This window comes from Corvus hawaiiensis, chromosome 14 (genome assembly GCF_020740725.1).
Source record: "Corvus hawaiiensis isolate bCorHaw1 chromosome 14, bCorHaw1.pri.cur, whole genome shotgun sequence".
In the NCBI taxonomy this organism is placed as follows: Eukaryota; Metazoa; Chordata; class Aves; order Passeriformes; family Corvidae; genus Corvus; species Corvus hawaiiensis.
Window position 1 is genome coordinate 18,486,352 of NC_063226.1, and position 12,701 is coordinate 18,499,052.

At 40.7% G+C, this 12,701-nt stretch overlaps 1 protein-coding gene across 6 annotated transcripts in view; it reads right to left on the reverse strand.

Annotated features, from left to right (window-relative positions):
- The window catches only part of HTR2C (5-hydroxytryptamine receptor 2C), a 267,610-nt gene that overhangs the window by 37,109 nt on the left and 217,800 nt on the right, over positions 1–12,701 (reverse strand). For all 6 annotated transcript variants that reach the window (XM_048318517.1, XM_048318522.1, XM_048318516.1 and 3 more), the window contains one exon: positions 3,836–4,478. In XM_048318517.1, the coding sequence (XP_048174474.1) occupies positions 3,836–4,220 (385 nt within the window). In that variant the 5' untranslated portion in view covers positions 4,221–4,478. The remainder of the gene's footprint in view (positions 1–3,835; positions 4,479–12,701) is intronic.

The window sequence follows — 12,701 nt, forward strand, 5'->3', positions numbered from 1 at the left end:
AGGTAAACAGGCAGTTGTTCATGTGGAGAAAATTCAGTAGCAGGACACTCAATATCTCAACTAAAGTTTCCTATGTATCTAATAATCTGGAAAGAGGGTGAATAATGATGTAGTAGGTTTTCAGATTTCACAGAATTATTTAGGTTAGCTGAGGTTACAAGAAAGCTTAAGGACTTGGAAAGAGAATAAATGCTGCTGGGTGAGCACACAGTGTAGGCAACCTGTGGATCCTACTGATGGCAAAAAAAAACCCCTAATACATCCAGTTGGATATAAATTTCACTGGACACATCCCAGGTACAAGGTGTCATTGGAGAGAAAAAAATAGTCCCATTTCTGAATTTATGACACAGATAATGCAAGCAGTGTAGGAGTTTCCATTCACTCACACCCTAGCAGAAGAATAAAATGTAGTGGTTACTCAGCACAAACAGAAACACTATGCATTTAAATCTAAAAGGAAGAAATAATAATTTCTGAAAGTAATGCAACTGTCAGCTGGAACTTAGTGCAGTCAAGATGCATTTAAACCCATGACTTGGTATGATCTTTAAAATGATCAGTTCTAGATACCTGAATGTCACATCAGAGTGCTGAACTGCACTGCTCACCCCATCTGCAGGGAAATCTACATCAAAGTCTGCCCAAGTGCTCAGCACATCACCACACGATAATGATGGTAATTATCAATAATAACAATAATGTGGTTGTAAGGCTGCTCTGGCAGCTGGGGCTGATGAATGCTGCATCCAGTACCAGCCCCCCTGGAAGCTGCATCAGCCACCAGCACCACAAAGGGAAGAGAGAGCCTGCACTGGGAGTCACAGAGGGGACTGCTGGCCGCTTGTTGGCCACACCCTGGCAACTTGCTGGCAGCTGTGAACCTTCTGCAATAGAACCAAGAAAGCTCAATATCCTCTGCAGTGTCCACTCAGCTCAGCTGACAAGATTCTCTTGCATTCCTTCACCAGCACAAGCAGAGGAAGAGAAGCCCTCCGTTTCTCGCTCATAAACACATGACACGATGTAAACCCACTGCTGCTTGTCCCTAAAGCCCTCAGAGGTGAGGAAACAACCTCAGTCTGTTGTCAGAAGCTCCTCCATGTGCAAGATACCTGATGCCCTATCATATCAGTATTTTTAATTAATCAGGCATTTCTCCATTGAGATGAAGCTGTGTACATTTCTCATTTACTCTGCCCAAAGCACCCTTACTAATTAGGACACTAATTTGCTTAGATCTTTAGGAATTACATGCCAGGGAAAATGTTCTTGGTTGTCAAATGCAACTCATCGATTACTGTAAGACTCTTAAGAAAGACTAATTGATAAATATATCTGAGCCCTGATTAATGGGTGAAAAATCCATCATGCTGCATCCTGCTGTCCCTTCCTTTATAAGACTCTTGAATTAACTTACAACTTGATTTTTTCCTACTTTTAATTAAGAAAACCACCAAAAACCAGAAGTATTTGTGGAGGGTGTCTATTCAATTTTCTGGTTATGCTTGAAGTGAAATCTACTTCATTTACCTTATTAGCCCAAAAGTAAGGAAATGAGCCTACTCTGTCAATTAGAATTTATCTTTGGGGCTGAGGGAGCTGATGTGGAAACTTGAAAGTAATTTCTTCATTCTCCTATTTGTTATATGTATTTTTAAAGGTTTCTCTCTGATTACATAAATTAAAAGTGACTTCTACAAATCTGGAAGAGGTGTGCTGCATATACTTCTCAGTACAGCATATGGCAGCCTTTGAAACAGCCCAGAACAAGATTATGTAGAATATATAGAATGCACAAGGTAAATTATACAGAGTAAAAATGACTGAACATTCACAGTTATGTTTCCAAGCAGTAACACTCTCCCTGCTCAGTCCATGGCCAGGCACCCCAGTTACCCTCATGAGAATTCTGCTGGTGTAAGAATATTTCCCCCTTTTTTGCTTCCACAATTTAATAGCTTAAACACAATAGCTTAAATAATATAAAAAAATTTATTTCACTGGGGTCCTACTCAAATCAATCCACAAGTTCCTCTGAGTTCCATTTTTCCCCAAATGCAACTTTTCTTCTTCCTCCTCTCACAAAGCCTGAAGGCAACGTGCCTGCTTTGGTGCCAGCACCCGGCACTGCCCCAACAACCTCTTCATTTCTCAAAGTATTTCCACAAATCTTCCATGTCTGTCCTGAAATTAAAATTTTTGCCAAAAAAATCTACATGGTGCTGTTTGTGGAGAAATGTTTGGGTTATCAGCAGCTAATACTGGCTCTCTGGCAAAAAAAGGGCAATAATTACAATGCCTCTTCAAATCAGAGGTATTTCCTTGCTGCTGAAGGGGTGGCATGCTTTACACCTTTAAACTACCTTAAGTAATCATTTTCTAGGCAGAACAGAAAATCCATTTCTATTACTTTCCAAAGACCTTGAAAGTATGTATGTAGGAAGACCACTTCCATAAATTCACCTTTTTAGAGTCACTGGCTAACACAGAATTTATGCAAGTGCAGGTCAGTCACATAATTCAGTATTTATATGCTCCTTTTCAAGCTCCTGGGAGCTGGAGTAAAATGCTAAAAATAAAATACACATGTTGTAATACACACAAGATTTAGAGATGGAACTATTCTGACAGTTCAAAATAAAAGATCTTTGTGCATAAGATCTCCACAGCTAGGCCTGCACCTAAATCACATATTGATTTAACTCACTGTAGACAAGTTATATAAGCTTTGGAATGATGTATGCTTGATCAATGTGTTTTAGGAATTAATCTCTGCCAGACTTACTCATTTAGGCAAGTGAAGAAGTCAGATAAATATCCCTACATTTTACTTTATAGGACAGTAAACCAATTTCTAATCAAATTTGTAAGTAAACAGCATTATTTGTTTCCAAGAAATATTAATATTAAAATACCTTTCTAAGAAAATCTTAAAACAGACTTCAAAAATTAGTAGGTTTTATCTATGAAATACACACATTATAAAATTGATACGTGGGTATACAAACATGATGATCAAAGATACAGAGGAGAATGAAATACCCCTTTGAAATATCCAGGGATGGAGATTCCTAGCACCCCACTGAACAAAGGGATTTGGAGTCCCAGCCAGATGAAAGTTAGATATATTTGATATTTTACTTCTCTGAAGTGCTAACAGTGACTCCACACCTCAGTGCAGCAGCACTGCCCCACTTCATTGCAAACACATGGACCCTAACATGTGGAGAAATAAATGTTTACACCTATATAGGCAGGCCTCTGGGTGCTTTAAAATAGGGCATATTCTCAGGTTAGAGATAGGGAACTGAGGCACAGAAAGGCAAAATGACCCCCTGAAAGGTACAAATGCCAGGAGTGAAGGCTTTATTTGAATGCCAAATCTACTAGGGCAAACCTCCTTTCTTATCCACGTTTTTTCTCAAATCCCACTGATCACAGCAGTGGGAGCTCAAGGACAGATCCCGACCTGGCTTCGAGCTGGGTCGGTCATGAACACACACTCCTCAGATTTTCTATGAGCTCTTGTGTCCAAGCTCAGTCTTGGGGCAGTCCAACCAAAAGGTAAAAAGCTGACTTGCTGTCACAGATTCTCTCGGTGGCCTCAGCAATAGGAACCCCACAGCTGGACATTATTCACGGGTCATTCGTGGCAGCGTGGACACAATCTCTGCTCCCAGCAGAGACTGAACCTCAGCCCAGAGCCATGACCAAGTGCACACTGATACTCCCCAAGTTACCAGCACAGGGAAAATCGGGCACAACAGATTGCTGCAGCCTCAGGGGACTCCCTGCAAAAGCAAATATTCAAACTAGGAGGGAAGGCACTTACCGTACAGGACTGCAATGAGCGACACGGGCATGACCAGGATACCCACCAGCATGTCTGCTACTGCCAGCGACATCAGGAAGAAGTTTGTGGCATTCTGCAACTTCTTCTCCAAGGACACAGCCATAATTACCAATATGTTCCCCCCAATGGTCAGCAGGATGACAACCAAGATCAAGAGGGCTGGCCAATTCTTCTCCCTCACGGACATCCGAGAGACTTCGCCCTTCTCAGAGGCGTTGAGAGGATCAGATGTAGGCAAACTCTGGTTCAGAGTCAAATTGCTGCTTAAGGACCAAGCCATCAGACCACCATGCAAACTAAAATCCAGTGTAACAGACACTGTCGTTAAGCTGAGTAATATTCCAGTGCTACTTAAAGTGCTCATTGTCTGGGGCTGGTTTCTCTGTCTCTTAACCGTGCCTCAGGAACGATCCCTTTTCCAAGGTCCAGGTCCAAGGCAGATGCCGAACATCACAAAACCTGAGCCAGAAAATCATTTGATCTTCCATAGTGAAGTAAAACTTACAGAAGTTAGCGTGGAGCTCTTCTAGTTTCCTTGGGTGTGGTAGATGACGACCATTGACCAGCAACCTCAAGGGAAAGGAGACTTTGCAATCTCCGGCTGGTTTCCAAGTTCACCATTCTGAAAAGTAAAGGAGAAGGATATTCTTCACTGAAACCACATTATACACAACACCTTCTTTATTCCCCATGCAACTGCCATCCGTATTCTTCCCCTTCCTGCTGGCTAGGATGTTCTCCAGACTGCAAGCAATTTATCTGAAGGGTACAGACTATGCCTAGAACCATGGGGGAGAGAGGCAGAGAATCACATCAGTGTGCTCTGGCTGGTTAAAAGCCGATTATCACTAATTAAATGTTTTGTGAAACCTGAAAAAGCAAGTCTGAAAAGCAAAATATGTTTCAATTGATACCCACTTCACAGATACTCCGCTGCTGTGTAAAATAGTAATTGCACAAAATTCCAACCAATCCAGATAGCGCAGACAAGCACAGGGTAATCCATCACCTTAAATGGAAGGGCTTGGATATATTTTACCTATTCTGAGGTAAAATGAAGGTGTTGTAAAAACCCTCAGATCTTAATGACTAACTCTCTTACAAGAACAAATATTGTAGTTTGGTTTCTAGTGGGAAATGAAGGATGGATATGACGCAGCCCTATATGATCCTTCTGAAACAGACAACAGAGAGTTAAAAGAAAAGAAAGGACAAACTTTCATAAAAGCTGAGCACTTGTTTCTGCTTTTCATCTGGTTTTGTGCCACTGCTTCTTGCTGATCACAAGCACACAGCCAGGCCAGTAAATCTAATCCCAGCAGTCTGCTCCTCAGGACTACTGCCCCAACAGCCTCATCCCACACACGGGGTGGGGGACAGATTTCCTCACAGTATCTCACATGATTTGTGCTACTTCACAAAGTAGCTGACAAAGTGAGGACAAGTCTGATTACAACCCCTGACTGCCCATGTAACACAGGCCAGAGAACATCATGCTGCTGCTTCTGAAGTCCCTCAGCCTCATGCATGGAGCTAATTTGGTAGATTAAATGTACTCTTGACTTCAGGCACATGTCTGCACCCACTGAAGCTAAGGGCATGTACTCCCAGTCCTGGTTAAATCATGTCCTCAGGAACTCAATAATTTTGACTGCCAATCCTGTAAAACTGATGAAAAACAGCAGCTTTGCTTTGCACTTCCACTGAATTGGAGTCAAGCTCCTAACAACCACACACAGCACAGGGCTAAAAGCACAGTAGGAAAGCTCTTAGCTGAGCAGTGGTATGGAAGTGGACCAGTAAGTAGAATAAAATCAATAGCAGGCAACTTCTTTTGAGCATATCCTCAACTTTTTGTGTAGCCCACAGGAAAAGAGCTGTTCTGTCACTGTTAAATAAATAATTAAATAAAAGCCAGATTTCAGCCCTTGAATGCACTGTGGCACATATCTGACATAGCAATTTGTTATCCAGGGATCAAAAGCTAGATGTAATTAATGAGATTACATTAGAGTTCATTTAAATAGGAAGTGCTCAGAATCCTATCATAAAATGTTTAACATTCATGAAGGTTTTGGAACCTTGCTAATGGGCTTTGTGCACAAAAATATTTCTTAAATGAGCAGAGCATACAATGAACCCAGATTTGCTTCTGCATTGCAGTTAATTACTCCCAGAGGGTCTCTAAACCTCATATTTAGGAAGAAGTTTTGCACGATAGGCACAGAAAATAATTTTGCAGCTGCACATGCAGATGAATGAGCAAGTGGTTACTGGACTGTTTATTCTTTCCAACTTAGCTGGCCTCAAAAAAAAAAGTCTCTAGAAAGTTTCTAAATACTTCAGAATATTTTTTCCCAAGCACAGCTTTTAATTCAAACCTCTGATGACAGTTTTTCCAAATCACCTTTCCACAATGAAGGAGACACTAGGCAGCCAAAGGATCATAGGCAGGACATACCTTAACTCTAGACTGTGAAAACAAACAAGCAAACAACCCCCAAACAAAACCACACCACAAAAAACAACTCCAAGATAAGGCTTCTGTATTAAAAGTGTCTATTTTTATAACTGCTCAGGTCTGAATACTGAAATGGTGAGTAGAGTCATTCACTCTCTCTTGCATTTTGCATATTCAGTTTGAAAAATCATGTGGGAATTTGACTACAGGAATTCTCAAGACTGGGCTCCACTGTCAGAATTAACTGTTTTATTGCTTTGCTAATACTCTTGTTCTTATTATTTTACACAGATCCTGGCTTGAAGTCATCAGTTTTCCATTTCACGGCATCCTTCAGTCTCCTCAAGGTAAAACTTTATGACTAATTCCTTCATCTACAGTCTTCTAAGCACACTGCTGTACCAGAAAAATAACTCACATTTTATGCATGGATTCTGCATTTATTTAATAACCATCTCCATAATTTTAAATTGAAACATGTGCCTATCACAGATTTTTTTCCAGTAGCTAACATCAAAGTACACATACTGAATTTTGTGGTCAATCATCAATTCCAGTTCAGTCTACTACTGACAGTCCTTAAAATTATAATTTAAACATTCAGCAAAACCAAGTTCTTTTCGATGCCACTCCTGCTTTCTGATAAAGTAAAATAATTCTTTCTTTTGGCACATTCTTTCCCTACAGTCTTTAAGTCCGGTTTAGAATACACTGAAGGTAGAAAAACATTTTTGTCTATCGAGAAACACATGAATTATTTAAAGCAGAGGTTGGTATGCTGGAGTTTTTGGATATTCCAGAAGGTTAAGTTGAAGGGAAACAAAAGCTACAGCAGTTAACGGGTCTGTACTGGTGGGGCTCTGGGGGGGGCTCACATGCCTTTGGGAGTATTTACCACCATTATACTTGTTAAAAGGAAAAAACCCAAACCTTTCTTGGAGTAAACACAATTATTTTTTCCTTTGAATTAAATGCATTCATCTTTAGCTGTTTTACCCTTCAAAGCTCAGAGCACTTTTTCCTGGAGAAAAGCAGCTGCCTGCTGAGAACTTGAGATGTTCCCCGGCCCCCAGCCAGGATCCTGCCTCTCCTGGACAGACTGCAAAGCTCCTGTGCTCTCGTGAATCATTGAGCAAAACTCTGGGACTCACACCCTGAATGTTAACATCATGCATTTGAAATTGGGTAAGAAATCAAGGATTTTCAGTTTAGCCCAAAAAAGGAACCTGAGTTTCAGGCAGACTGAGGATAACACATTAATTCATGGTGAGTCTTGCTGCAAAAAAACCCCAGAAGTACTTAATAGTCAAAAGCAATGCCTTTCAGCAATTCCCTCCCCACAAGAAAAAGAAGAAACCACCAAAGGCACCACAAGCACAAAGGCCATACACAAGAGAGATTTTCTCTTCCCAAACTATTGGCAGTGTCCAGTTCTCCACGTCACAATCCCATCTCCTCCATGCCCAGATGAATGCCAACAAGCTGCTAAAGAACAAACATTTTTAAAGAAAAAGTTGATCATTCAGCCTTGACTTTGATGGCAGACATACATCAGGGAAAAAATAAATCTGAAGTCAACTGAACTGAACTGCAAGTACTGCAATTTTTGACAGGAAAAGAGTTGCAGATAGTTCACAACTATCTGAGCCAGATAGTCAGCTGACCTAAATTTTTATAGCTCCATGAAGCCCTTTTCAAAATGGCAAATAATTTTAAATTATATAATAGAATACGCAATTTATGCTCAAGAGGGCAGATTTAAGGCTTCATTCTTCACTCTAAACCTTGCATTTCCTGCTATTTGCATCTTTACTATTTTTTATAATCCATTGCCAAATTAATTTTCACTTTTTTTTTTGGAACAGAAGGTTGCTTTAAAATACAGATTTTCATGGCAAACCTGCAAAGGCCACCTTCATTTTAGCGATTCAAGAAAGTCATATTTTTATATTAAGAGAATTCTATATTTTGGGCAGCTGGAACTCATCTTTCTTTTTGTAGCAGCACTAGGAAACATCTCTATTTCTGTGCAGTTCTATTTTTAAACAGTGTGTGAGAATGCAGAAAGTCCAGTGGAGATGACCAGGGTGATGTGGGAGGAAGCATGTTAAGTACTGGGTTTGGTTCAGCCCAGAGAAAAAGCTTTGAACAGGGAGGTATTTGCTGCCTACATCTACCTGCTGGTACTTACAGAGGAAACAGAGAGACTCTTCCAAAAGCTGGGCAGCAAAACAAGAAGCAATTGTGACAGTGACAGATCTAAGGAAAGGATGTATGAAGTAGGAAAAAAAATAGATAAAACAAATCTCAGTGCAGGCGGTCAGACCAGGGAAGTGGGACACAGAGAGACTGTGGGATCCCCATCCTCACAGATGCTCAGAACACAGCTGGCATCTACCCTCAAACACCCCATCCAACCTGGAAGCTAGTTCTGCCTTAAGTACCTCGAGGTTGGACTAGAGACCTTCAAAAAGTCCCTCTCAGATTAAATTATTCTACAATTGTATCAAAATTGTGCTTCTGAGCAAACCTGTCCAGCGTGGGGATGCTTTTGAGCTCCTACCCTTGGATACACACCCTATGCTTATCCCTACTGCTCAAGCTCAGGATTAGACCAGCACATCCTCTCCCCTTTGGTTCCCCCAAGGCCAGAGCTAAAAGCGCACAGCCAGGTGGGAAAACACAGCTGTGAGGACTCCAGTGTGCCTGGTGTAGGATCCAGGGCCCTACAGCTGCACCAGCACGTGCCCATCACACCAGAGAGATGCACACACCGACGCCAGGTCCTCACCTTCAGACACCCATTGAGGTCATGTGCGTCTGAGGAACTTACAGTTCAAACATATTCTGAAAAGTGGCAGTTTTGGAAAGCCCCAACTCATTTTAGTCACTCAGCAGCATCAGGAAATCTCCTGGTCTTTTGAAAGCAATGCCTGCACTGTCAACACAGAGGCAGCGTTGTCACAGTCACTGCAGTGGGGAAAGAAAAATCAAAACCTAATGATTATTCTGTAGATACCCACTGCAAAGTTAACCAAAGTTGCAATCCAGAGAAGTGGCTATGCCTAATTTGACTATTTTCCTGAGCTATTCTTGAACTTGGGAATATATTATTAGCTCTTTGTTTAGAGATTTTCTTTCCAAGGAAGAACTTGATACTCCCTCTTCAGTTTTGCAAGAAATTCTGGAAGCTTTCCCAACAGGTATTGGAGATAAATCAGTGTAAAAAACACTTAATAAAACCTATGGGGAACCTCCCCAAACCCAGCTTTTCACCACTCTTTTTAAATTCTGACACAGAAAATAACTATTTAATTACTTGCAAACTAAAAAGAGTATTTCATTTTTTCACAGCAAGAGGAAAATGGATTTTCTCAGATACAAGCTCAAGTAATGATATTTTGTAGGGTCATAATAATGAATCACTACCATTCTGTCCAAAAGCAAATAGCATCAATTTCCCTCTCTGTATCTTCCCCCATACTGAGTCAGAAAGGCATTAATTTCTTTTCCAGACATTTCAAGGCAATACAAACACACAAAGAGATCTTAATCTACCTTCTGGCGGTAAGACCAGCATCTTTTTTATTTTCCCTTTGTGGAAGAGCACCTGGGAACCTCACAAGAAGATGTAGATACTCTGCCACTCCCTGCAATGATAAACTTGGTCTCTTGGCTCAGACATGCAGAAATACTACAACAGAATAAATCTGAATCTCATCACACACTGTCCTAACTTCTTGGAATGATTACACCCTAGTTGTTCATATTTTCTATGGGTAGGTATAACTCCAAACTTCCTCTCTGGTTTTTTGTTTCTTTTTTTTTTTCTATAATACTCGTGTCCCCAGTGGCTGAAATTCAAAGCACATATTAACTCTCTGCAGTTAGTGCATTTACCATGGCAATCCTGACCCTGCTTTCCTGTTGCTTTAATAAATCACATTATTCATGAATCTGGATCATGCAAAGTCCTACTGAATGCAATCAGACCCACATTCCTGAACTGGTAACTGCCCTATTTGTGCAACTGTGCTCCTGAAAATTCTTACTGAGCTTGACCAGCCTCATAGTCTGAATTGGCTGTAACCTGAATTCAAGCCCTGCCTCTGACTTCTAAGGACCAGCTGGAACACAAGGGACATTCATCTTCTGCCAAACATTTATGCCCTTAATGCAACAGTATCGTGGTATTTGCTCCCTGGCACATGGAGGTTTGAGAGTCCATGGGATCTCCCAAGGCAGCTATTCTGGTTGTAAGAGCCTGGCTTCTGCCTCCACTGCAGTGACATCCCCTCTGTCCCTTTTTAATTCAGCTGCACAATGTGGTAAACATCAAGTGCAACACTGGTGGAAAAGTCTTGTGTGGTAGCTTCTTTATGCTCAGCTTTTCAGGGTTCTTGTAGTAAACTACTGTTAAAGTTTTTCTTGCTCTTTCTAAACATTCTTTCTCTCTAGAAAACCAGTTTTTCGTCTTCTCTGAAATGTTTTGCATGGCAGCTCTTTGTTTACATCATTAAAGTCTGAAAGTAAGCACTTACCCAAAATTAAACATAATAAACCAAAGCACAAAAACGCTTAGCTTTTGGTAGCTAACTTTTTTGCAAGTTTTAAAGCCAGGCCTATTTAAAAACCAGAAGACTCCACAACTTTCAGCAGTTTTTGATATACAGTGCTGTACCCCACGTGTGGTTGAATAACTTCATAGCTGTAAGTGCAACCACAGGAAAACACACCTAAATACGCACCTGCCGCTAAATAAAAAATAATCAGTGATTTATTTTCAATTCATGTTTTAGGGGAAATATCACATCCAATATCAATGAGCCTGGCATTCTTTAATGGCTGTGCACACTTTGCAGTAGTAACAGAGAGCAGCAGTCAGTGTGGAAGGAAGAACAGGAGCATTGAGCAGCTGTGAGTCACAGCCTGAGCGTACACACGGAACACACGCGCCCGTGTTTGGGGGAATGCTGGTGACTCACTCATTACTTATTAAGTAAAATTTCTTAATCAAGCAAGAAATCACTTGATGTTTCTCTCCGAGCTTTCTCTTCGTTCCAGCTCTTTGTGCCTTCTGAAATCACACCATGGGATCCCTCATGTTCTAGAGAAGAAACTGAGATTTACAGGGCAGTGACACGGTGCTCACCCTGCACCTCATCCCACGTGAAATCCAGGGAAAAATCTTCCCTTTCCTTTGCATGTGGGCCCTCAGCTCAGGCAGTTTGAGCCCCTGTGCCCTTGCACAGCCTGGTACATCACCAGCACATGGCTGCTCACCATGGGGTTCACATGGCTGAAACAGCTTCTCCCCTAAATCTGTTTTCCCTGTAAGAACCTCAACCTGCAGAACTAATTCAAGGCTCAGGGAGCTCTTTTTTTTTTAATTATAAGACGTTTAATAGAGGCCTCCTCCCTCCTGGTGTACTCTTAATATATGTTACAGAGTGCCTCTCCTGTCATTGCTGTCTGAGTGTCTTTAAAAAGAATAAATTACAGCATCAAATAAGCCAAGGAAAAGGAAAACAAAGGTCAAAGCCTAATAAACAGTGTGCCTAATGAACTGACAAATGGCTCAGGGCTTTTACTGTAATAGCTTAATTATGTGTTTTCACATATGTGCGTAGTGTCAGAGAAGGGATTATTGAAACATTCATAAGTTAATTGACTTATCTTTATCTCACACATAGCAATAGTTGATACAATAATTACATAGAAAATGTAGCTACTCATAGGAGTTTTTTCCTTTCAATTTTTTTTTCTTTTTTTTTTCTGGAAAAATTGACCCCTATGGACCCAAAAGAGGATGACTGACAGTATAAATTCAAAAAGCCAACATTTTTCTGATCTAAGTATGTCACAACTGGATATTTTGGTGAATCTGTACTAGGGGAAGCTCTGATGATAAAAGTAGGTAGAAAATAAAATTCTTAAAAACTGGTATTAAAAAAAAGCAAAAAAAGACAAAGAAGATAAGACTGAAACAGTTAAAACAACTGGTCTGTGTGATGCCTGCATTTAAAGATAGAAAATGATCCACACAAACCTCTTAGTTTGACCTTAACCAGGCAAATATTCAGAACAGATTTTAAAGGAAAATTTGAGACAGGAAAATGCATGGAAAGTGCTATGAAAGGCAACATGAGTTTCCCAGGTGAACACTGTAAGTCTTGACTTGGCGTCTTGGGATTTTGTTCATCTGTTCTGCAACACCCCATTCTTCAGGGGGAAAAGAAAAAAAAAGAAAAGGCAGTGTATCTAACTCACAGTTCATTAAACCATTTGATATGTTGTCACCAGGGAAGTTATCATGTAAACTCCAGAGAACAAGATGAGCAGAGAAATTGTGAAACTGCCACAGTGTTGGCTGCAAAAGAGATG